At 34.9% G+C, this 27,997-nt stretch overlaps 1 protein-coding gene across 1 annotated transcript; it reads right to left on the bottom strand.

Moving 5' to 3' along the window:
* Nucleotides 1–8,197: 8,197 nt before the first annotated feature.
* LOC149246495 (uncharacterized) lies at nucleotides 8,198–20,453 on the bottom strand. The gene is made up of 7 exons (XM_089441701.1): nucleotides 20,450–20,453; nucleotides 20,250–20,314; nucleotides 16,518–16,687; nucleotides 16,338–16,431; nucleotides 15,942–16,179; nucleotides 8,634–8,756; nucleotides 8,198–8,490 (listed from the first exon to the last, which is right to left on the bottom strand). The coding sequence occupies exons 1-7, from the start codon at nucleotides 20,451–20,453 to the stop codon at nucleotides 8,378–8,380; spliced, it is 807 nt and encodes a 268-aa protein (XP_089297827.1). The 3' UTR covers nucleotides 8,198–8,377.
* Nucleotides 20,454–27,997: the final 7,544 nt, after the last annotated feature.

The following is a 27,997-nucleotide window of genomic DNA, read 5'->3' as shown; positions in this document are numbered from 1 at the left end:
ATCGAAGATGGAGTCTGTCTTTAAGAGGAGTCTAGTTAGGTAAATGAGGGAAGGAGGTTTCACCTGTGTCTCTAGGGGTTGAAAAGAATCTTTTGGTGAGGCACAGGGGTTATGGACAGGAGAAGGTACTAACTAATGTTGGGACTATGAAGTGGGGGGTTGGCCCAGGTCTTGTCTTTCTATTTGTAAGCAAGGTCTTCCTGTCCAAGTCAGAGTTTTAATTAGGGGGTCGCAATTTTTGTGCTTTACTTGGTCACAACTTGAGGAGAAGCTCTTGCGAGATAATTCCATCTCTCTACCCATAGCAGTCTTTTATAGAATGAAGGGAGGGTGAAAACAAAGGACGAGGGGCAATGTTTGCCCCACAGGGCGGATTCTTTAGTTCTAGGCATGTGATGAGAGCAGAGAAAGAAGTTACAAACACTGAGTCTAGCTTCACGAAATGATGTTCAAGAGATACTTCCCCCACTATTTGATTTATGCTCTCTATTTTAGTTTACTAGTCATTATGTCTAGTTATCTTGTGACAAGAATTCTAGGCTTTTTCGTTTATCCATATCTAGTTAGAAGCAAAGCAGACTCTAATAATCAAGCAAATATCATGTCGATGGAGATGTTAGTTTCCTAATGATAGATATCAACTAGAAAGTGATGTAATCTCTCTATATATTAATATAAACTAAAAAATCATTTTTAACTTATAAAAATAAAATAAATAAATAATATTATGGTAAAATCCTTATTTTGATCCCCCAATGGAGGTGCAATATGAGTTAAATGATAGTGTGGATAATTGTGCCTGCCACCTTGAAACATGAAGTGCATTGAAGGAAAGGGGTGGCGTGGTCACCCCGTGCATGTAGTTGTATGTGGTATTATCAACCCCGGATCAATTGAATGCATGTCACTTGCGACTAGAGAAGGGAGCAGCATTCCTGTCAGTGTCGCTGCTCAGACAAGAATTGGGATGCTACCAGTATTAGAATGCCTTGGCTTGTGCTTGCGAAGGTTTCTAAGTAGGAACGAGGTGTGGATTGCAGTTGGATTGGAAACTCATGAAGTGGGTCAAGGTTGTGTGTGAACTTGGGGAACCAAATTAGTAAAATCCAACTCCTTCCAAATGGGGTTATGGTAGTTTTTTCTCTGGAGAATAAGTTCGAAGATCAAGAAGCAAGCTAAGAGTTTAGATTGGGAGCGGCTTGCTGAGCTCGGAAGTCATTCCAATGTCAACATCTCTGATCTTCCAAACGAGGTGTTATCTTCCTACCTACAACACTTAGAGCTTGACTCTATATTGGTAATTCTTAAGCCTTTCATTCACTTTAATTTTGTTGTTGTAGTACTCTCGGTCATCGATCTATTAGTCTGTTAGCAACCCTTGGTTGGGGCATTTTTAATTGGCCAAACGCTAGTCCAAGGGTGTTTGTCTAGGTTGACAGTGGGTATACGAGGATCAGTTATGAGTGTCAGCATTGTTTCTTGGTTGTTGGGGTTTGGTCTCAATCACATTATTGTTTATTTGTTCTGGTTTGTGGGTTTATTCATGGCAAGAGACAAATTGGTCTAAAGGGGGCCCTTACTCTTCTCGTAATCGAGCCAATAATTAGGCCCAGGAGGTTGTTGAGTCCTTTCACTAGGCTATCCCACTTGAAACTTGAAGTGGTATACAACACCTAGAGGTTGAGGCAACCAGAGACAGACATGATTTTTCAAACTCAGAGCTTTTGGAGTAATTGGGTAGTGGATTCCAGACCCCAGCCACACAAGAAACAGTACCTTCAAGCTTTATTCCTTTACTATAAAATGAAAACCCTAATAAGCAGAATTCTCATGGAAAAGCACGTTGATAGATACAATGTGTTTGTTAGCCTTGAGGGCCCAAATTGAGTGACATATATTGTGTATTGCCACGACATCAGCTCCTCCAAGTTCCAACACAAGAGACCTGACACATGTTACTTTAGACTCCTAGTTTGTTGAACGATTGTTGATAGTTTTTGTGGTACAATGACACTGTAGGCACTCTAGTTATGTTGCAAATGTTACTCTCTTTATAGCTTTGGACTAATTGCTCTATTGGCAAATGGTCAAAATATCTAGTTTCTTATTAGGCAGATTGAAACCGTTCACAACAAAGGATATTGATAGTGGATGTATGAACTATGTACTAGAAACTCGGATTTGTAAGGAAATACAAACTTAGCTTACAAAAAAAATCCTTATGTTGATGGTATGGGTCTTTAGATTGACAATGAATAGGTGATGAATTCAAATAAAGAAATAATATAATTATTATTTATTTGTGAAGTCAAAAAAAAATTGTAGTGGTTAATTTTCTTATTTTTATAAAATTAATTTAATATTAAGACTATTAAAATGAATAAAAATAGCTATTCTTTAATTGCGTGTGGATTCATAAAAAATAGAAAATACAAGTGAAAAGTTTCAAATTATAATCTTTGAAAGTCATTAAAAGGAAGGAAAAAGTAAATAAACTTTTCATTTTTATTTTTTTAAGTAAATGGATCCTTTCATTAATCATAAAAAGGTACATATAGCTTGGATTTTTAAAAGAGGACTAAAATCAAGGAGATTCTTGAGACTAACAAACAATCAGAAACTAACTACAATAATCATGACTATATATAAAAATCCTTGAAGATTCAATATTTCAAGAGGAGAAATGCCTCCAACATTAGCGTGATTTTCCCCAAGTTGATTAATGTTTCACCATCTTCTTAGATCAAAGCCTTATTGCTCTTGCAGCCTCGTTTTTTGAATTGTTTGTCCTACCTCCACCTTGAAATCCTTTGTTTGAACTCCAAGACTAGACTGTGAGTAACTCAAGCCCAGTTAATTTCTTTCCTTATTTCGAAGATAAGCATTGTACAGAATCGTAGCATAATGATCTAGTATGTCCTTCGTATCTTTTCCATGTCATTCTTATGCAAGTGCAATCAATCATAGGCCATCTATGTCCATATCTTCTGGAAGGGCTTTTGTTTTAGCCTCTTTCGTAAGATAGCTAACCATTTCCTATGGTGATGGATTTTGTTCGCGCTCTTCAAGAGACTGTTGCACTAGCTTTGAAAGATTCGATAAAGGGTTATGGGGTTTTCTTTTTGCTGATTGCATTCTTGATTGAACATTGTCTTACTTTAGAGACTCCTCCAGATCTAGAGATATGATCTGGATTTGAGGTACCCTAAAGACTCAAATTTCGTCTTCTTTGGGGGAATTTTCCCAAATAATCTTGCTCTCTCTAAGAAGGGTGGTCTTCAACCAATTTCTCGGTATTCATCAGACTATCCATAATAACATGCCAATATTCATGATAATGTCTACATCAAAAGGGGATAATCTAAAGATTGCTTCCAAACATTATCCTGATATTGGGTTGACAGACTAGTGGAGGCCACTTGGGCCTATAATACAACTTGGAAGACAACCACTAGCTTCACCCCTTATGATTTGGTCTATGGGAAGAAGGCTATGCTTTCCATTGAGTTTGAGTACAGCACTTTAAGAATGGAAGCACAGTTAGATTTGGATGTTACAAGGGCACAACAAAAGAGGTTGCTCTAGCTCAATGGGTTAGATGAATTCAGGATGCAGACCCTCCTACACACAAAGGTGACTCAAGTACAAAGAAAGGTTTGGCATGACAAAAATATCAAAGACAAAATGTTTCAAGAAGGTGATTGGGCTTTGTTGTATGATAAATATCTATGGAGGTTGCAAGAAACTAAGTGATATTCATGTAAACATAGATCCAAGTGTATGATGTGTACCTCCATCTCTTAATAACCTCTGATACTTTGACAACGTTGCTAATAGATCCAAGTGTATGATGTGTACCTCCATCACACGAAGAGCCCTACATTGTTTAAAAAAAATACAACCCTCCTTCAAAAATCTTTGATCTATCTTCCAAGCTGGAGAAGATGACAATGAAGAATCCTTTTACCCCTAACTCCATTCTATTTGACCCTAGAGGTTCCATTTATTTTGAATCCACCCAATCAATGATTTTTCAAAGGGTCATAGTCCAATGAATTTGCAAATCAAAGCATGATCCTGCATATATTGGAGATATTCTCTAATCATACTAGAATTAACCTTGTATTTTGGACCTTGCACCGCTTTTGGCAAGCAACACCCTAGATTTCTAACTTGCCATGATGCTCCCAATGCAGGTTTGGTTGCAAAACCAAAATGCCCACTTTGCCCAACTGCTCTATGAAAACGATGTCAAAGATGAGGAGATTGAACGGGAATACCAGTATATCCAAAATCGTTATATACTCCTAAAACAATCTAGCTAAAGGAGGGGGCAAAGCCCCCTCTTGAGGAGTTGAGCATAAAGAACTATGTAGAAGAAACCCTAGAATTTGCAAAGCATAGCAAAAACCTAGACCTTGTTCTCATAAAGGAGATCAGCTTTTAATTATTAAATACATGTATTTTTGTCGTTTCAAATATATTGTTATTTTACATTTTCAAATAATTACATTGAATAAAAAGATCAAAGAAGATGGGAAAGCTTCTTAGAAGTATTAAATTTAATTTAGACTGTTAATCTATAATTTTTGGAAACTTATTTGTAAAATTTTAATGAGGGAAACTAATAGTGGCCAAGCTATTTGAAGACAAGTTTAAATTTTAAAACCTTCGCGGTTAGAATTTCTATTATTTTGTTGAGTTTTGGAATTGATTTAAGGATGTTTTTTGGCAATGTCAATTAGTTTTTTTACACAAATAATTATCTAATGTTGGAAGTAATGCTTCCATGTGTTCTAGGTTATGTGAGTTGTAATCATGAGTTTCCAGGTTAGCTATATTTAGCTAATCATATCCCCTTTCTTAGAATCTAGATTTGTCGAAGTCAATAATCTATATACTATATATGTAACATTTGTGAGGTCAATAAAAGATATTGTGGTTTTGTGTTTGGTGCAATCTCTATCCGCTCCCTTGATAAATCTAATGTGGTATCAGAGTTGATTCAACTTTGATTCTCTCACGAGAGAGGTTGAGATCATGCAATTTTAGCAAATCATTTCTCTGGTCAGTTCCAGGCCACCATTTTCAATCTTACCAAGCTTCAATCGTTGGGCATCAGAGACTGAATTTGTCAGGCACTAGATGGACCAAAAGTGGAGCCATTGTATTCTTGAACTAATTGAAACCTTTCGTGACCATTGCATTTTGTTGCAATTGGAAGATGACGAGACATTGTGGAGTGGAGATGATCTTACAGTTATCAGTAGGGTCGTGTCCTCCAATTTTCATTGCAAGCTAAGGAAGTTTATGCAAGCAAGTGTTGGATGTTTGTTGTTTGTATTTTGCATCCCTAATCACCAAGAGCGATCTTGGTATCTACATGAAGATCACCTACTAGTCCACAACTTCAATTGTGACAAATTATTTGTTTCCTGCCAACGCATGTAGGGCAACGTCCAAATGGATTTTGAGTTGGTGGATCCCTTGATATTAAAAGTCATTGATATGAAAATCCCCACCTCCATTTGCATGTGTTGCATTTTGATGGTAAACATTTGACAATGAAAGAAGTTGTTCAAATTCAAGAGCATAGTTGCAACATGCAAAAAAAAAACCATGAATAGTGGAATAATGATCCCATCCCATGGAAGAATCGAGAAAGAATCATGCACAGAGTTCGAAGCGCTATGGCTTTGTCCCGAACAAAAAAAAAATCAATTCTGATTGTTCAACAAACTATGGACTGTAAATCAACTCTCAAATTGCTCTAAAAAGAATACGTAGAGTGTTTTTTGTGTGATTGTTTATGTGTTTACTTGTGAGTTTATAAAATATGATGCAGAACCACAAAAAACAAGCCAATTATTGAACAGACTAATGTTACTTGTTGTGCTCCATGAGCATTAGCTACATGTTGTTCTTAATTAGGTCAAGCTTATGTGACTCGGCGTGCTCCAAAAGCATCAGTACAGATTATTTTCTATGAAAAGTCAAGTTGTATAATTAACTATGGAAGACATTCAATGTCTAAACTATTTACCTAGATAACTAGTGAATATTGTGAAAGGCCATGTATTCAACAAATGGCGACAATTCCATAGAATGATTCAATATCGAAATTGTCCTTCAAAAGGTCAAGCATCAATTTTGCAAGTTCGTCAACAATGGTCAAAAGCAATTATATTTTAAATGGAGGTCAAGTGGTAGCTCGAAGTTGTGTTGGTAAAGAAAGAGTGTTGTCTATAAGATTCTAGGGTGAATGTAAGTGTTGAGGAAGACCATATCAAACAGATACGACAAAATATTTGTATGTGTTTCTTTAATATTGTAATTTGTCATGTAAACATTAAGGGAGGGTGTTGGAAGTAATGCTTCCATGTGTTCTATGCTCTTGTGAGTTGTAATCATGAGTTTCTAGGTTAGCTATATTTAGCTAATCAAATCCACTTTCTTAGAATCTAGATTTGTCGAAGTCAATGATCTATATACTATATATGTAACATTTATGACATCAATAAAAGATAGTGTGGTTTTTTGTTTGGTGTGCAATCTCTCTACTCACGGTTTTTCTATCTAACTCTTCTTTGTTACTTGCAATGTTGGTTTATAGCCACAAGCATAGTACTATAATTAGCAATTGTTTTCCAACTTTTCAAGTACACATCCTTGCTTACACAATACCTTTTTGGTGATCATAAAAATGATTATATATTTAGTGTTATGTCTATCTATTTGGTTCAACTAAAGTAGATCTAGCATCATTCTGCGTTTTGCACATTAAAGAAACCCTTAAACAATGAACTAGATCAAAACGACTAAAATTCCAAACTAATAATTGTTTTCAAGCCATAATTTACATAGGTTCCCAATATCAAAAAGTGAGTCTAATTGAGACTTTTCACTAAAGAAAACCTTCAAGGTTATACAAGGCAGATTCACCATTACAATAAACATCGTCAAAAAATACCTCAAACCACATGCCAAGTATCAAGTTAAGAATAAATTTTAATAAACCATGCAAATAAATAGACAAAAAAATTATATAAATTAATAAATATTTAAAACATGCTTTATAAGTCCAATTAGCCAAATTGTTTACTTTTGCAAAAAATTATTAAAATATTTATATACTAATATGATTTAATCACCATATCATTAATACTTATTGTATTATATTAAGTTTTGATTTTATCTTCAGAAATTTCCTTTCTAGTACAAAATTTAATCTTTTTAATAAAATGTGAACTCGAAATGATCGATAAAGATACTTTCTCAGTTTTGTTCACAATGAAAGTTAAGATTTTGCTTTCCATCGCCAAGACCCCTTGCCGTAACTCTCTCCATGACACTTAACCATCACACGGATCACTCAAAAACATCATCGTATGTTCAGCACTTGTAAAAGTTGTGTAATGATGAGGACTATATGCACACGTTTGCAAAGCAGAGGCACATCAACCCATGTCAGTTTGGAGAGATGTTATTTCATAGATTGCAAGTAAATAACCAAATCACTATTTTTAATTAAAACCGACCGATCAAAATCTAGGTGTATTAAATCTCGAACAAATTTAGTGGTAAAGTGTCCATTTGGCATGTCAATACATCATTAAAGCTTTGATGTCAGCCACACAATTTGTTACTTAAAGCAACGTTGAATCACAATCTTTCAAATGATTGAAGTAATCTAAGTACTGTTCAATTTGATATAAAAACGCCCGTATAAAGACATCCTCATCAAACTTGGATTGTACATTGTAACCATACCATCTACAATATTTGCAAAATTTGCCTTTGCATCTATGTCACATCTCATACCCCGAATTGTGATGTAAATGGGCTATCCTCCACTAGTGGAGTAAGTTGCTCACACATTTCCCATGTTTGGATTATTGCAGCATTGTTTTCCACTTAAATGTGAAAAAATTAATTCCATAACACGAGGAAACAATGAAGTAGTTGTACATGGAGAAGCAAAAGAATCTCACAACATACAGAGAAACTCTGCCCTGGAAAAAACTAAAATTGGATGAAGCCAGCAGTGTATCACTTGACTTATGCGAGTGCTGTTGTACCTTGGATAATTTTCATAGCGCATTTGAATGGTGATTACCATGTGGACTGTAACTTTACTTGAAGAGATGCCAAAATATCGAAAAGTTTATAAGTCGAAGTTTGCAGAGATTAGACCTCGTAAACAGGTAACTAGATGAAATTTATATATTACCAACAACAGCCACTATCTCTGACATCAAGCTCTACATATATCAATAAATTCCAACGGTGTCCCTTCAGGGAAACATTTCGATAGCAAGAGTATCAAACCCATTAGATTTTAGGTATCATGGTATTTCAACAAATTGGGGAACTACTGCTATAAGCCTCCGATAGTAGTTGAACCCATGCCCTCCCATATTTCTGTAGAGCCAACTTCGTCACTATCAAGTCCAACCATGTCTGTGTCCCACCAACCGCCGCCATCAGCATCTGAAACCACAGTGAAATTACCATGGAATCAGCCTTTGATTGGCTTGGATTGAAGGATTCAACGTAAAGATGAAAATTCGCTACTTGTGATTTGGAAAGTCAAGATGGTGCATAACGAGAGTGTGGGAAAGAAATATACTTACAGTGATTGAAGATAGTACGCGGTAATTCATCCACCCGCCTTTGGGCATTTAGCTTCCTTTTCGGTTTGGGATCATCGCCAAGAACAAGAAAGGAGGAAGAGGAAGAGAACATCTGGATATTATCTGAAAAATACAGAAAAGAGATTCGCAAAAAACTGAGTTCCTAAGGTGAAGTGGCCTCAAAAAGCATTTTCAGTTATTGTAACTGATCATTATTCTTTAAGTTTATCATCATTGAATTCCAATAAATAATTACCAATATTAGACTGTCTGAATATGATCTCCTATTATCATCCATTGCAACTCAATAGCATAATTCCTACACGTTTCATCTAGTTCTGATACAAGGAAACCCATTAGAATTGCCTCACTTTTGATAGGAGGAATTTTGAAAGGGTGGTAGAAGGAAAAGAGCTATTGAATTGAAGTCAGTGTTGAAATTGTGGTAAGGTTTTATTTGTATGGAAATACGGCCTCAGAATTGCAAGTAAAAGCGTGCTGGAAAAAACTACATAGCATGCCAGGAAAAAAGAAATCGCATGTAAGCTAAAGTGGTAAAGCTGGATATCCCTTCACTTATTCTTGGCAGTTGTATACAAGCATACTCCTTGGTGTAGTATGTTTTAATCTCATTTCATGCGGTTAGCTGAGAAGCAGACAAGACTCTCCACAGTTAACAAGCCTTTTGGATAGCAAGAGGATTATAGAAAACATTGTGCAACATTCCATTAACAGGAAATATAAGCCAATGTCCAAACTCTTGAAGATAGTGACCTCACTGTTTTCCCTTGAAAAGCCGACTCTGTGTGAGAGAACTGAAATGGGAAGACAGAAGTTCGGTGGTAGATCAATCCTGTATTTGGCTTCATCTTAATCACCCTTTAACAACGTCCTTGGGAATTCTTTTAATCCACCCTCAGGTATCGTTGACGTCTAGTGAATATGGCCTTTCTTGCAAGAGCAGAATTCCCAATATGTTTTGCTCTAAATAGCTTGGAAACACTTACAAAATCTGTTAATAGACACGTTACTAACGTAATCTTTATCTTCAGAAATCTACGCAAATCAGATACCAAAATACGAAGGCAAGTTTCCACAAAAGTGCAAAGATGAGTACGGGAAGTCTTCTTGGTTTTTCATTATAGCAATCTATCAGGACTGTGATAGGATGCTAGCAAGCTTGTTATATAATGTCAGCTCAAATACAGCATATATTTTCTGCTTATTAGACATTTCACATCTATCATCCTACCCAGGGATTGTTCTCCATTTTTTGACGAAAAGTATAGATGGGAAGTGGTCCCTAAAATGTCCAAACCAGTGTTTCACTGGGATGTGCTTTCAATGTTTTCCATGGTTCTGGACAGAGGGCATCTGGGAAATGTTTCGCTATCGCTATGTCTCTCTTTAGGAAACAGGGGGAAGATCTCCTGTGGGACACATTTCCACAAAATGGTTACCTCTGATAGTCTCTTCAAATTTTTGCCAGATCAAAAAAAACTAAACTATCTCATTTTCTCTTTTATTTACTATTTATTCACTTTCACCCTTTGTTGCTCATTTTATTTTAAATGTTCATTACCCTTTGTTACTTTTCAGTTTTTAACTCTTTTTGTTTTAACTTTTGTTTTGACTCTAAATACTAGCCTCAGATCAAATCTTTGACTTATCAGCCTTTATTATTTTTGAGTTTCAGTCATATCAATTTATTATTTCATATTTCAGTATCTACTGTTTTTCTTGGTGTTAATTAAATTTTAAAATGATGAATCTAAATCAATGTATCAGTATTTTATTATCTCAGTTTTGTCCATAGTTTATAAATCACTGTATTTCATTACTGAACCTGAATCATGTTTATATCATTTATAATGTTGAATTTAATACTAAGTCACCTGACACGGGACATGTTGGACATGCAAATTCGAGTGGGGACACGGGGCACACATATGACACTATATATATATATCAATGTTCATATTACATAATTTCTCATTCATGATACAAATTCAAATAAAGATCTAGATTGTACATTGTAAATTTGTAAGTTATACAATGTAACATTATGCATACAAATACAATTGTGAATTCATCAATGATCCAATAGGAGAAAGACAAGAAACTGCAATTTTCTCATCAACTCATCAAAATCAAAATGTGTTACTTCTGAGTCATGAGGACACCTGACTAGCAATGCCAATGGCAAATAGAAATAGCGAATACAAAATAAGTACAAGGTAGTAGGTGGTTCATCAATTATCATCATCAAAATCAACATCATTGTCACGGTCACCACTACTCTCCTCTACTACATCCTCCTTTGTATCCAATGTAATCTTTGCATTTGTCGGTGTGGAAGATGACCCCTCAACAATATCACCATCATCAAAAGTGACAAGCTCTAGCACTGGCTTGTTAAAATCCAAGTTAGCTAATGTCAACTCAACACTATTGTCCAAACCCATATCATCAAGAAAAACATCCTACATCTTTGACTTTCCCTTCAACCACACATCTATCTGCCTTTAAATAGGACGAAGGTTGGTGCACACATACACCATTGTCTCTGCTTAGGACTGCTCAAGCTTGCTCTTCTTGACACTACAAATTCCCATATGTACTCCAATTCCTCTCGCAACAAGAGGATGAAGTAACCTGAGAGAGGAGCCTCATGGCTAATTGCTATAGAGGATGGCTTGTTGCCCCATGAATTACCCACCAAGAATAGGACTTCTTAACCCCTCTATCTCTAATCACATCATAGCCTGCAAATCACTCAGTGCCAATGTAAAACTCTACAAAGGCATCCTCCACCCCATCAAGGGATGCTCTATTCTGAAATATCTTCCTCAATGCATCCTTCCTCCCTTGTTAGATTTCACTATCCATGTGAGAAGGGAATCCGCGAGAAGGTCCACCATTCAGCCACTCATGGTTGTAGTATTTTGGGTTCAATGAGTGAACCAAACAATGCAAAAGTGTGCAATTCTTATCCCATCTGTTGACAAGAATATCCTGTATGGTGGTCGAAAAGGTCTTCAATGAAGTCTCATACTCGGGGCACTCACTCTATAAAATAATGGTCCTTACAGACTCAATCATGGAATCTCGTCCATCATAAACCTCTCCTAGGATGGGTTGGTATGTATCTACATCATCTAACACTATGTCCTTGACTCCATTTTAGGCTACTTGATCTATCTTTCTCGAAAAAGACTAAAACTTTGAAATAACCATGGCCCCAAGAGTGGTCTTGACCTCCCTCAACCTCTTCAACATGATGAATGAAGAGGCAAACTATGTACCTGCAATCTTCAACAATGATAAATGGGTGTACTCCTTGTATATTGTGAGGGAATTAATATGATTTTGTACAAAGTTGCCGATATGTCACGCATCCTCAATAACACTTACAATCCAAGGCGCATCAGAAGCAATAGTTTTAAGTGGTAAATTCAAGGAATGGGCAATGCAGGGTGTCCAAAATACTTGTGGATATTTAGCTTCCACAATCATGCCAACAACATTGCAAACAAGTGCATTGTTTGTAATGATTTACACACTAGAATCAACACCTACATCTTCAATAACTTTAATGAACAACTCACCCATATATTGTGCATCCTTGTATTGTCCAAATGCATCCACCGATTTCAAGAAAACCAGTCCATTCAAGGAAGACACCACGAAGTTGATGAGTGGTGGTGTGTTGGATCTATCCATCCATCAAAAACAATACTAACCCTGATATTGGTCATGTTGATTTAATAGGCTCAAGCATTTTGTCCACCTCTTTCTTTTCCTTAATCAACAATGTAATTCTAAGCTTCTCTGACCCAGGGGGCACATACCTTGATGGAGCCCTTTGAGTCGAAGTTCAACCCATCTCAAGAAATAAAGGTGAGCATGCAACAGTAAAGGATATGAAATTTAAAATAGAAAAAAGAAAAGAGAATAGTGATATCAAGCTCTTCTTGTCTCTCTTTCTAAAAAATCTTGTCCATTGGACCAAGTGCCACTATCTTTCTTTTCGTTGCTTGACCTACACCCCCACCAAAACTCTCAAATGGAAATTTGTTGTTTTTTAATTCAAGAATGGAAGGGGATCCTCATTCTTGTTTTTTTAGATGATGCAGCCACCCTTGACACACCAGCATTGGCCTCTTTTTCCATTTCTTTCCTCTTAGATACAGACACATTTGCACATGCTCCAATTCTACAACATGGCAAGCCCAACAAATGAGCTTTCACACGGAAATAAGTGTTTTTGAAATGATTGTCGCAATAGTTGCATGTCCAAGAAACCTTCAACTTTTTGCCTTGCCCTTAATTTCTTGTGACACATTTCCACAAGGGATATTTACTTTCTTGAACCTGTTGTCTTTCTAATTTATTTTGCCCTCAATATTTGAAGTTGTTGTTGCAGCCCCACTTCCAACAAAGAGAACACTTGCAGACCATGATGAAATTGGTACATGAGAGGCATCACCAATGGGAACATTCTTCCCCTTCTTTTGCCCCTTCTCTGCTACCCTTGATTGAACCATAAATATTGTGAAAAAATAATGAAAAAATGCACAAACATGTAAACAAAATAGACAAGCAAACAAAATGGAAACAGAAATACACTTACTTGTTTCTTGAATTACCTCCCAAACACTCTCAAATCCTTCGCTAGTTGCTCCACACACCCCAGCAAGAGAGAGACACAAGAATGAGGCATAAATCGGTCCAAATTGAGCTTTTTTAAGCCGCGCGGCACTCTTTTCAGTGGGACACATGTCCCAAAATCGAGATCTGTTGGCCCGTCAAATCTAATTCACGTGTTTAGGGAATCCCATGTGTCAAGACGTGCTTGAGCCAAAAATCAGACATGTGTCCCTCGAAAATTATCTCCGGCACAAGGGATTCGAGACACAAGAGGGGAGGATGAATCTGGGTTCTTAGATTTAATATTATTTTTCTATTTACTATTTAGTATTAACATTGTAAAATGATAAATTTGCTTCGGATAAAATGTTATTATTGAGATTTTATCATTTATTTTTATTTTTATATTTTAAAAAATAAAACCCCGACATACATCCACCTTGAATTTCTCCAAAATTTAGAATTGCTTCTATACACCCCGTGTACATCTCCCCGTTCTCAGGAAAACTTTGTGGAACATTGGTCCAAGCCCAAGTTTTCTCTATATAACTAGCATACTCGTAAGTCAAGATGCACGCTTCTGGCGGTTGATAATTTCATTGTTAAGCGATTGATGCAATGGAAAAACTCCAAGGCAAACTGTTATGAACGTTTAGCTCTGGGGTGATGCGAAAATTCCAAACTTAAGATGGGCCCATTTCATCTGAAACTTTCAAGTCATGAATTTGACTTGGAAAAAGCAATATCCACCAGATAGCCTAGCAATCACTAATTTTATTTTGTTTAGACAGTTCAGATAGAATAGCAAACATTAATTTTCTTGGCACAGTTGAACTTTAAACTTGCATTCAGCATCTTGGAAATCGGACGATCCAAAATTTTATTTTGTAATTCTCCCGATTAAATCATATACCCAGTATTATTTAAAGGAGGCCAGAGAGTTCAAAAGGCCTAACAGTTCCATAATGAACTCTTCATCAACCAGGATAGTAAACACTCACTCCATACACCAACAAGGATAGTAAACACTCACGCTATACATCTAAGCAAATTACATCTTAGGATCTATGGCATTGTCTAAATCAAAGTGAGAACACTTGTTCTCTGACTGCAAACTCTGCACTGGCAGAAGGTTTTGGCATTTTAGAATGTTAATTTTTATGTCTGTTTTGTGCCTGCACTAAAACGTGCAAAACTGGATTCTGGAATAATTGACCCCAACCTGAACCCTTAAATCCTGGCAACCCTATTTTTCAAATGCCAAACAGCTAAAACAAAATATCCACGTGGAGGACTATGAATAAGTTGCCATACTGCGACTATTTCCGACACACTGGTATAAAATATTTCTGGTAAGAAAACAACCGGATCCAATCCAGCGAAGGGAGAGTCCCCAAGTTGGCTCATACCATTTGGACTATCAGGAGGGATGTGTCAAGTAGGGCATTATATTTTCATGATCTGAGATCACTATGTGGGAGGTGATTCTTAGTGTCATCCATTTTTTCTCAGTAAAGCCTCGATTTTTTCTATTTAGTGAGAAATTATCTTTTCCTGAAAATATAATAAAACGCTTAGCCTCACATGATAGAAGAACTCCAATTTAACTCATTGCTAGAAGCATAACAACACAAAAGACTTTGTGGACTCACTCTACCTGTGGAAAGCCTATTGTCACAATTGCAGTTAGTATATCAATTACCAAAACAACTTCATTCAATGCAAAACACTAAGTCTTTCACAGATTCAATGATCGTGATACACCACATGAGGCTTAGAATATTTCCCGATAAAAATAAGAGTGTTCTCTACTAAGAAGGTATAAATAATGAAAGACATTTGGCAACAGGTTAATAAGGGGTTGGAAGATAGTACAAATTCCTTTTGAATGGCTTTCTTTGATTTTCCTTCGGTAGGCAGTTTACATTGACACTTGATTTGGGCACCATGCATTCATGACGACTTAGATTTGTAGGATGGGATCAAGATTAATGTTGGAAATTAGAATCCATACCTTTAGATCAACCATTAAAGCCGCTCATCATTATGTATCTTAGTGACAGAAGTCGGTCGATCAAAAAGTAGTTCCCTGGTTTGAATAAGCCTGCTCAAGTTTCAACATGGTATCAGACCCAAGTATGCTGATGTGACTGGAAGGCCCGGGCCAAAGTGTGGCTTAAGAAGGGTGTTGCAACCTGGAGCTAGCAATCCACACCTCTAGATCAAACTGTTTAGGGTGACCATAAGGAAGGGGCATGTAGCTCAATGCTAAGGCAGCCCATTAGCCAAAAGTACGTTTTGGGTCTGATTCCTCGCCTGTCTACTTTTCAACATGGCATCTAGACCAAGTAAGGTTGAAGTGGCTGGAAGTCCTGAGCCAAAATTAGGCTTAAGGCACATGTAGCTCCACAATAAATCAGTCCGTCGGCTGAGAATACGTCCCGGGATCGCTCCCTAGCCTGTCCACTTTTCAGTACGGTAACAGAACAAAGTAGATATATATAGTTACTAGATTTGAGGAACTGGGACAGGGGAGATCGCTCAGTGGTAGGATAGCCAGTTGATCGGGGATGGGCCTTGAATTTGACTACCAATTGAAAATAGACACCAATTAAAATTCCGGGAGACTAGAATGAAGCATTTGTAATAGCATCATACCTGTCGATGAAAAGTTCTTCCTCTTTAGTGAATTTCTTCTATTAATCGGGTCATATGGAGGATTCGCGGGTGGATTTGAGTCTCCCTGTAGTTGTTTCAGCGCTTTGGGCACAGGTTTCAACTGCTGGAACACTGAACTTGCGATACTAGTATTAGGCTGAAAATCAGATTTCCTTCCACTTAAAACCCTAGGAATAGGACTAGCAGTTGCACTAGAGGGTTTGTCGTCCGTACTTCCCTACACAAACCAAGAATCTAATTGCTCAGAACCTCCATCTAATACCAGTGAATATAGGGTTTGCAAGTTTATCTAATACCAGTGTTTAGCGAGCTTTGTGATTGATAAGGAATAAAACAGACAAGCATACACGCACACATATTTACATTTAATCGTACCTGAGGAGTTTTTTCAGACCTCTTTTCTAATCTTTTGTCAAGAAAGTCAAGCAGAGAGACCGAAGAAGACGAAGATTTGCTGGTTTTCTTTTCCCTGCGTTTCATAAAATTGTAAGGATGAATGAATTGAATGAGACTCGTAACAGACCCACGTAGAATACAGAACTGAATTCAACTCACACGACTTGGGGATCAAAAATTGACAAAATGGATCGCTGCCCGAACTGCCTGATTGAGGAAGATGATGTAGCAGATTGTTTGGGCTTCATCGTGCTCATGCTGCTGCGCCGATGCCAGTGGCGGGAAGAAAAGAATGTTTTGAACGTATGTCCAATAACGATGGCGAACAGCTATTTAAATATGTGAAATTTAAATGACTTTAGGGCACTTGGGGCAGCGCGACGAGCATGGTCTTTTGGGTAAAAAAATTGAAATTAATAATTGGGTCGTTATAATGATTTAAAAATTGTATAAATGTATTGTCGACTCTTTTAACATAAAAACTTAGTGATTTATGAACATAATAATTGAATTTAAGTTTGGTTAAATGTATGTATTTATATCACTTTATTTTTTATTAATTAAAAATAATATCATTTTTATGTTTTCTTGTTAAGGGTGCCCATTAAAGATAATATGATTGATAGTTTTTTGTGTTTTTTTTTAATGATATGGTGAATCAGTCGTTACCAGTCCTAATCTATGGGAGATCCAGGATCAACCCTCGTAGCCGCCTTTATAACACCAGAATACGTCCAACCACTGCAAGTCAGCTATACTAAGATCCTATGATTTTAGAAAGAGCAGACTCACGTGCCGCCAAGACGGGATTAGGCGAAGCTTGGGAGACCGAAGTTCAAATCTCATTGAGTACACTGACCTGCTGTGTGCCACCAAGACGGGATTGGGTGAAGCCTCGGAGACTGAAGTTCAAATCTCATTGAGTACATTGACCTGCTATGATTGATAGTTTTTTAACACTACGGTCATCTCACCATTTAAAGTCACGATGGAGGGATAATAGTTGGAGTTTAATGTTCATTGTGTTACTTAGTTGTTAGGATCATTAGGGCTAGTCTTGTCCTTTCTTTTTGGTTCTTTATAATGATTCTCATTATTTTATAACATCATATTATTAGTGGTGGGTGTAGTTCGGTATAGGAAACAATTATGGTATATTACGAGTGTGATACTTGGAATTGATGGTAAAAATTTTCTTGAGTGCATGTTTAGGGGTATGGTATATGTTTTTTTGTTTTTTTTTTGTTTTTTTTTTTTGGTTTTTAACATGATCAATTTTGTTTCTTTTTTATCATGTTTTTCTTTAACTTTCTTTCTATCAGTTCCATTGTGCTTTTTCACCACTCTATTAGAGAGCTCCTCTACTCCTCTGTTATGGTGGAGTGATTCTTCGTTGATGTGTTGGCCTTGAGCCTCCTTTCCCTTGTCTTTCTTCCCCATTCATTTCTACCAATAGCCATAATGCCTCATCATGGTTGCAACTCCTCTGAACATGGTGGCAATAGTAAAGAACAACCTCTTCACACTAGGGCCCAAGCCAATGTAAAAGTCTTTGCTCATTAATATTGGAATGCACCTAGTGATTTACTTAGGATGAAATAGATCTGGTATAGTAAGAAGGTTAGGTAGAGCACAAGTTCTTGTCTAACATTGAGGTGGTGGAAAGCATAAAACAATGGATTCTTGGCATAGGAACACTTGATTCAAACAAACTCAATACATGCAAACGTTGATTTATATTGGCAATTGAAAACTTTGATGGGTAAAGTCTTGGTTTTGAAAACTTTGATGGGTAAAGTCTTGGTTTAGCTTAGTTAAGCTCGGAAAGAAATACTTCTCTGTATAGATGCCTTGTAGCAACAAGTTAACATGCTACACACTTACATACTAAGGTATCAGTCCTCGCGAAGAAACTCACCAACTTGGACTTCAACAATGGTGAGGAAGATGAACAGCTATAACTCCTACCCAAGTGGATTCTCTTACTAATTAACCATGGTCTACTCTGTAGCAACTGTGTGTTTTAGGAAGCTCTACAAAGCTCCCTACTTTATTGTTAATTTTGGCCATGTTCATTTATCTAGTTTACTTGATAGTTGAAAATTGCATTATCTAAAGCAATGCTACTATATGTTGGAATATTTTTTTGTTCTTACACATATTACTATGTTATTGCTTTGGTCTCACCAGTCGTGAGCAAACAATCATATTCATATATGTAATGTTTTTTTCTAATCAATGATATAAAGTTTGTCATATATATCTTTTTTTGGGATAAAAGGCTTCAAATCCATCTTAATTTATTAATTTAAGAAATCTCAAACACCAATTTAATATTTAATTTAAATGTAGTTTTAAAATCAAATTATTATAATAAATATCATTAATTTATTACCAAACTAAATCCATCTTAATTTCGGATCTACCAAGCACTGAGAAAGATAATATCTTTTTTCACTATAAAAGAAGTTTGCATCTCAAGAGATTTGATTCTTCTAGGCGTTTGGTAGTTAAGATGGATCTAGTTTGGTTTAATTATAATTATAAATTTTGTATTTTCAATTTAATTTAATTATTTTAATTTATTTTGGACCGAGTCAAAATGTTAAATAGAACATTACATTACAACATCTATATCATAATGGGATAGAGATTTAATATTACCAGCCAAGATCCATCTTAACTTCAGATCTACCACAGGTCAATACCATGGGTTCTCATAAATGTAAAACTTTAACTACTAACTTGACCAAATCAAGTTATCTTATTATTTTAGTTTAAATTTATTTTTATTTTAAAGTATGGTTCTTTTTTATTTTATTTTTTGACTCTGTAAAAATGTCTAGGGAACATTGTATTACATTTGGAAATTTAATACAGAACTTTTGGAATATTGTATTACATTACTGGGAAATTTAATACAGAACTTTTATAAAAATATGTTATCAATTTATATTATTTAATTTTCAAAGAACAAGTTAAATTTAATTGAAAGAAAAATACAATATTATCAGAAAAAAAAATTGTAGAAATTAATTTGTATTAACTCAAACCCAAGACGTTAATGAATTTCCAACTTTGAAAAAAAAATTGTAAATTTTCCTTTTTACACTTACAATGGCTTTTCCTTTTTATGCCTACACTTGATCCAGGTGGATATTGGTGGCCACCCGCTAATTCCACTTGGATCCCCTCTAGTGCTTCTTACAGTTTTTATCAGTTTCCTTAATTATAGCACAGTTTACTATTTTTAGCAGTTTTTCGGGTCCTAAACTTCCGGAGCCGTTTTGAGGCCCTAAACGACGTTTTTTGGGAAATCCACGGCCAGCGATTTTTCTGATAAAAATCGTCTTTTCCGTCGTAGTCCTCGGAGAGATCTTTCCAACGGGCTATCATGCACGTCAAACGGAGATAGTATGACCAATTCGCGACCCCGGGAAGTTGATGTACCAACTTACCCGAAAACGGGGCCCACAATTTGGCGTTTCATCTTCTAGGGTTAGGTTTTGGAATGTGAAGGGTTTTCCATTGTTTCTCAACAATAAATAGGCCCTCGAGCCTCATTGTAACACAGTTCAAAAACAGTTCAGAGGCATGTAGCCGACACATCTCTTCTCAGAGATAAGCTACCATCGCCCTAGCTGGGTTATTTCTATTTGTAAGCATATTTCAGTATTCTCCATTAATGAAATGAAGTATTATTTCCGCAGCATCTCTGTTTTTATGGTTATCACATATTATTATTTCTGTTGCATCTCTGTTTTTATGGTTATCGCATCTCTGTATTTATGGTTATCTATGTAATCTATTGCGTTCCTGCTTAAATCCGGATCAACACTGCCCCAAACAATGAGGCTTGACCTTGATGGACTCAACAAAAATTGAACCTACCTTTTTATGCCTACACTGCCCCAAACAATGAGGCTTGACCTTGATGGACTCAACAAAAATTGAACCTACACAGCATGACAGAAAACCAAAAACTCAGTAACATAACTTCAACCAACTAACTACCCATCAACAAAAATTGAACCCACACAGCATGACAGAAAACCAAAAACTCAGTAACACAACTTCAACCAACTAACTACCCATCAAAACTAAACATGTATTATTATTAATATAACCATTATTACTTCATTACACTCAATTGATACAATGTTTCCCTTTGTGACTTCAATTTATACCGTAAAGAAGAGGAAGAAGCAAAGTCCACAACCTTAGAAAAAGGGTTTATCATTTTGCATGTTTTCTTTTAACTATTTTTGGAAGTTTATTCCACGATGATTGTCATATTTTCGAATTATTGTTTTCAATTTTGTTTCGTGAAAAAACTAAAGTGGTTGAACATGGTCTTAGATATTGCTGGCCTATTAACGTATTCTACCATGAAAATTAGTATTCTCACCCCAGCCTTCCTAGAGCCATTGACGGGCACAACACTATACCATGATATTATTAAATAAACTTTTACTCAAATCAATATCTATGGATATTGGAGATTTTGTTAAACAATTTTACATGGATTAATTAATAAAATATGCAATGAATTTTATATTTGGTTACGATGATATTGTGTTATATTTTTATTTAGGTGTTTTAGATAAATATAGTTAAGGTATTGTTTGATGTGAAATCCCCAATTCAATTCTTTATCTCAATCAAAATAATATATTAAATATGATAAATATATAATTTGATCAAATTTATATAGAAAAATTGTTAATAAAATTGATTTAAAACATAATTAAATATTAGTATTTATAAATGCAAATGTCTCAAAATATAAGTTAAACAATTATGATAAACCTACAAAAATATCATAATATCACATGACCTGGTATGAATATGTTACATGACTTTGAAAATTAAACATATAATCTAAATAAGTACAAAGAATTTTATAAGTTCCTTAAGATATAGTTTAGTGGTACTCAAGAATACCTATAATAATAGTAATCTAGATTTAAATTTTGAATAAGTACAATTTTTTTTATAAATATGTTAAGATATAATTTAGTGGTACTTAGAAATACCTATAATAATAGTAATCTAGATTTAAATTCTGATGGTATGGAATTTTTTCATAAAAGATTTTATTAATACATTGAATAAATCATTATCACACCATTGTTATAACTATTTGTTTTTATTTTACAAGAAATGAGTTTCATAATTTCACTCTTTAAATAATGGTTGTTGCACATGCTAAAAGAATGTATAAAGATTATATAATCAACAAAATTGTAGAAGTTGAATATGGTGTTGTTGGAGGGACAATCATAGTGGTAAGAGGATCATCATTGTCATTGTGATGATACATCTCTAATGGGTTGGTTTGAAGTGTCTTGGCGTATCAATAATCATTCTTATACTCAAGGGTGTATATATTTCTAAGATAATGACAGATGACATCAAAAGTTTGTTATTCAAAACCTTAGGGGGAGGTTGTGAAGGACAATTATATTGGTACTCATGGCATTTCCTAGAAACCTAACTTTTGTGTGTGTGTTATTTCATGTACTTTTTTATTGAAATTACTAAAAACAACTATAAGAGGGTCATAAATTGATGTTTAGATTAAAATATAAAAACTCCTGAAATTTAGTACATCAATTGTTTCATAGAGACTAGCATAGATCCATCTTAATTCTAGATTTATCTAGCACCAAGAGGGATCAAATCTTTCAAGATGCAATCTTCTTTTTAATGCAAAATTTGAAGAAAGATTTGCACTTCGAGAAATTGGATTCCTCTCCTCACTTGATAGATCCTTGTTTTAGATGGCTCTATATTGGTTCTTAATAACATTATTTATATAATGTAAATTTCACATCTCTATATATAAGAATATTTTTATTTTAAATGTTATTAAAACTTTAAATTAATATTTATGGAATATCTACATAATATTTTTAGTAGTAGTGAGGATAGAGGGTTTAGATATGTCTCAAAAATAACTATCACGTTTTTGCTTTTAAATTTAATTAAAAAAATGTGATAAAATAAAATTAAAATAAAATATTTTGATTATAAAATGAGTTATGGTTTTTAGGCATGTGGTATTGATAAGTCTTAGTATTGTCCCATGGTATTGTAACAAAACTTATTTACAAGCTAATAATATCCATTGTAAAGTGGGGATGAATATCCATGGTTAAGAATCTTGTTATATTGTAAGCATTAAGTTTGTATGTGCTTATTAATTAAATTTAAATATGATTATGAAATCATTATTTTAATCTATCTAGTAAAATGGATCTTAATTCATAACTACTAATATATATTTTAATGTGATTGTGCTAAGAGGCGCTCTTGAGCCCAATATGTTATAGATGTTGTAATGTCTTGTCCTGTTATGTTATGTAAACATTTTGACGCAGCCAGATATATATATATATATATATATATATATATATATATATATATATATACCAGCCTAGATCCATCTTAATTCCGGATCTACCAAGTACTGAGGGATCAAATCTATTGAGATGCAAATATTTTTAGAGTGAAAATAGAATTGATCCCTCTCAGTGCTTGGTAGATCTAGAGCTAAGATGCATCTCGGTTGGTATGTATATTATGATTTTTTTGTTATCTAGAAATTTGTTCATAATTTTATTAATAAAAACAAAATTACAATATAACAAATTAATGTTAATTACTTTTATTACTTTTAACATTTTATGATTAATTGAGCCAACATTTAGATGTTTACACTAGTTTAGAGACACTACTACATCTCCTCCATACTTTTAATATTTTTATTATTTTTTAATCTAGTCGACATGTAAATGTTTACAAACAAACATTTGCACCACTACAACATCACTATAATATAACCCCCATACTTCGTTATAGAGCACCTCATAATTAAAGCAATTTTTTTGGGGTGGGGAAAAGTAGTTTTCTATGCGATGTGAATGGGGTTAGATGCAGATTTTTACTCGCATAACCTTGCTATTAGTTACAAATCGTAATTTTTCATAATGTGTAAATTTACAATAGTAGAACCATATTAACTTTGAACCTAATAAGTATTAAAGAAAGATTCAAAATAAAATAAAGTGTAAAACTCTTAACACTTAAAACATCAAAGTTAACATGGATTTATGTTGACTTATTTTATTATTATAATAGTATTATTATTATTATTATCCATTTTTGTGTTAGAGATTTTAATTTTTATTTTATTTTAGTTTAGACCATTGGATTATACATCCCATCTATACTTTATCTGATAAAACAAAATGCAAAAAGATATGCCTTAATATTTCCAATTTAAGATTAATATTTAATTAATCTTAACTATATGTGTTTGTTGAACATCACATGCTTAGTTTTATTTATGTGTGTTATGGAAAGGACAAGTGAGGATCTTGATTTAAGAGGAGCATATATAAAAGATAATAGCAACCACATTGACTAGTAGTACTATTGAGAACACAAATGAGTTGTTTTAATGAGCTTTTTAAGGACTAGTTGTTAAGATGGGAGAGGAGAGATGAGTTCTCTTGGTAGTTGTTTTAATCACTAATCTTATGTGAGGCATAATTTAGTTGTTTTGGTAGTGATATTGTTGGGACAAGAGTAAAATGGAAGTGTGAATGATTCAAGTGACATGTGGGGAGATCATGGACTTAATGACTAAGGAAGAATTTATTGTATATGTTAAACACAAAAAATGTAAAACTTATTAGGCATGCATTATATTAATGGATATCCAACTACATAAGATCATGGCAATTCATATCTAGCCTCTTCCAAACCACATATAAGTGTAGGGCATTGATTTACAATATACCATGTCACTACACATGAAGGGAGAAGTTCTAGACAACCTCAACAATTCTTATTCTTAATAACGAACTTTATCTTACATGTATTAAGTAGTCTCACTCTTGGAATGCATTGGCACATGGTCTATTTAGAACATAGTTACCAAAATGTCCCATGACTGTGCAAAATCTATCACTTTTTTATGGTCATGATGAATATTGCTTATATCTCCCTAAAGAAGCTCTATAAACACTTGTAATGGGCCATTTTTAGTGTTGCTCTATTGATAGTGTCAAACTTGATAACATCATGCTCTTAAGTTGATTTGGTCAGATTTAATAAATTGTGGAGCACCCAAAGCATGAATATTTCAAGAAATATTTAGAACACATCTTGTTATTCATGCAAAAACCCTAGGAAGGACCAATAATCCTATAAAAAGGCTTCTATCACATGGGGTCACATATCTTAGATTGATATAGGATTTGGATCTATATTTTGGGTGGATATTTGGTTGTGCATTTTGGTGAACTTATGATGGTTTGATTTTGTGCAAAAGAATGACCAAATTTCACCTTTGCCTCTACTTGTGTAATTTCCACATTGAGGATTGGGAGTGTTGGGTGAAACTATGTTCGTTTAATTCCGTTGTAGTACTTACCCAACTATTTAATTTATCAATCTGAGGTCCGTAGACTTACGAGACACATGCACTATATATGCAGGACTGAAGTGGAACTAATCTAATCTAATCTAATCTAAATTACTGAAATCAAATTAAAGCATTGGAACACTAACTAGGAAAGCATGAAATTGCATAAAGGAAAATAAATACAACATGTGAAGAAGTGAATGGCAAACAACAGATATGAGCTCATAACAATAAAACTATGTCAAATTATATTACAATAACTAAATTACAAATCATGAAAGAATCAAAGTTAATCTCCATTCTCTATTATTCCTTCTTCCAATGAAGAGAGAGCACTCTCTTATATACATGAGGAAGATAACCTTTCCATAATTACATATCAAATATTCTCTCAAGCACTCTCAACTAGTTTCCCATTATTACAAGATATAATCGCACAAATCTCTCAAACATGATCCCACAAATCTCTCTCATATCTTGGATAAGATATGTCTTCATGATTTTCTCCTTAGGATAAGATATGCTTCCATGATTTTCTCCATAGAAAAGATATGCCTCCATGATTTTCTCCATAGAAAAAGGCTTGCATAATTATCTCCTTGATATGGTGGAGGAGATATTAATTCTTCACATATTTCCTACACATCACAAAACTCACATATTCTTGAGATATATAAAAATATGTACATTTTCTAATAATTAATCATAAATTCACTTAAAATACAAAAATGAATAAAATGGAAAATAAGAAGGTGAAACCCAAGTGTATGTAGGAAAGTGATATGATAACAGGTTAATGGGATGATGAAATGTAAGGAAAAAGGTGGATGAAAATATGACATTTCTGAATCCCAACATCCTCCCCAACTGAACTTGTTGCATGTCCTCATGCAACCATGCATGGGTATCTTTTAAGAACATTTGGCATATTGAACTTTGGCTTTACATGATGATGTCTTAAATGTTTCCAGGATATGTGAGAGACATTGGTAATAATTTACATTTTCTTATGGTTGGTTCTTGTGTGACAACCATGAATATGGTTGGTTCTTGTGTGACAACCATGAATACAAAGAATGTTGGTTCTTGTGTTAACAACATTCATTTCATTTTCTGTTCTCTTTTCTTCAATAATGTAAACACTCACTGGAAATCATAATGTGCATAAGAAAGCCCTTTTGTAATATTAATGAAGCATGCCAATATTGCGTATGAAACAAAGTGCAACAAAGTATCATTGGAAAATAAATGTTGGTGAATGGTAAATGGAGTGATAGTGGTGAAGAAGTGGAATCATGGAAGTGAATATGTAGTGAATGTAGTTCTCCCCCCCTCAACTGAATTGGTTGCATGTCCGCATGCAACTTAACATGGCGCATGAAAGGAAATGTAGCATGGTGAGGGAATTTTCCAAAATATTCAAGTTAGCATATAAGGAATTGCATGATTAAAGATTAGAAAACAACATACCTCTACTTACCCAAGAATGATGAAGTATGCAATAGGAATGTAGCTGCTGCTATTGCTGGATCAGGAAAATGTGACTGATGTAACTGGATCCTGGGAAATGAAGGAATCTGAACTGTTGATGCTGAATCATGGAAAAGATAAAAGCTGAAAGTGGTACTGTGGTACTCTCATAGATCAGAATGCATACTGCTGTAACTGCTGAGGGAGTCATGGAAAAGTGTATAGTCTTCACCCGCTACAAACCCGATGGTACAATTCTAAACATGCGAATGAATGTGTCGATGTCGAGCATGAATAGAAATCATTGGATTACCGGCCATTGATGTATGTCGTTAACCAATGCGAGGCAACTCACCATTGATGTCAATGAGTGCCAAGGTACTAGAGTACATCTTGCGAAGTGCGAATGGATGTGTCGAGGTCGAGCCACTTGCAAGATCTGAAGGTCAAGGGACATTGATGTATTCCCATGATCTCCAGCAAGAGAACTTGCCATTAAGGCATGCAAGCCTCTAGGTACTCAAAATGAACTCTAGTCTATTTCCCAGATAAGGTGCTGATGTCGATGGGGCAAGACTTGTTGAAAGGTGGGCCTTAAGGAATCCCACATCAGTCAACGTGAGTTTGTACAAAAAGATTTGGTAGGACTATAAATGGAAAGAACTCACGGACAAGCAGTGTGGATCAGCATGGCTAGGAAATCAAGGTAATGTGATCATGGAAAGGGAATGAGTTTTATTCAAAAGGAAAACTAGAAGGCAAAACTAAAAAGGATAAATGGATGTATGCGATTCAGAAAAATAGGCGTGCATGAAGTTGTGAAAGATAAGGAAATGGAAGATGGGCTGCAACACAAGGATGGTCTAGGCGTTTGGAAGGAAAAAGGGAAGTAATCATGACGCAAAAGGTGTGTAGTGGAAAATGTCATGATATGTGCAGTGAAGAATTTGTTCCTTCAAGCGTCCAATGATGCATGTTTCATTGTGATTTCGAAAAATCACTTTGCATACTCTGAAAAACTTAGCACCATTCCTGCATAAAAATTGTCATCTTCGTGTGCCATCTCCATCGATCATTCCTGTATGAAGTGACTCAAAAACAAATTAGCGCATTTCAAGAATTTACAAAATGTCCATTTTTTTTTAATTATTTTTCGAAGTTACACTAATTGTGGATGAAAAGGGTGTTGCATTGGAATGTTGAGCTTTCTGCATAAGCTTCTCGTTGACCTACACATAACACCAAGCTCATTTCACTTGTTAGTATGTGCGTCCTAACTCTTGCCCAAAAATTCACAAAAATATCCAACATACTTTTATTTCCCCCCAACTTAGAAATATTGCATGTCCCCATGCAATGTACTTATTGATTGTGCAATACTTTTTCAAAATGTTTTTAGTGGCTTGCAGGAAAATTCATTTAAAACATTTGAAAAGGCTTTTGTATGTCTGAGGGAACAAGTAGTGAGTTTAGGAAGGAATGAGGGCAAAGTTTTTGTTGATTGTTTGTTTTTTTATGTATGTTATTTTATTTATGTTATTTATTTTTTACAGGGCGTAAAGAAAAAAACACGCCACCCAAATGCCTCCTGCAACACCATAGACTAAGCGCAGCAAGGTTGAAATTATTAAGGAACAGAGTAACTATTTACGGTATCCTTTGAATGAAGAGTTACAGACAGAAGCACCAAATATCAATGAGGCTGCAACACAGCTGATTAAATTTCATGGAAGCT

Source organism: Pinus tabuliformis, chromosome 7, assembly GCF_031772625.1.
Source record: "Pinus tabuliformis cultivar Carrire ecotype Pingquan chromosome 7, CPIR1, whole genome shotgun sequence".
NCBI classification, from domain to species: domain Eukaryota; kingdom Viridiplantae; phylum Streptophyta; class Pinopsida; order Pinales; family Pinaceae; genus Pinus; species Pinus tabuliformis.
Note: the sequence above shows the minus strand (reverse complement) of the source record. Positions and strands in the feature narration are given on the sequence as shown.

Coding starts and splice junctions, on each gene's coding strand:
- LOC149246495 (XM_089441701.1), bottom strand. Junction 8,757..15,941: donor GAAGAACTTTTCATCGACAG/GTATGATGCTAT, acceptor TGTATTTTTCAG/ATAATATCCAGATGTTCTCT. Junction 8,491..8,633: donor GCGTACTATCTTCAATCACT/GTAAGTATATTT, acceptor CTGTGGTTTCAG/ATGCTGATGGCGGCGGTTGG.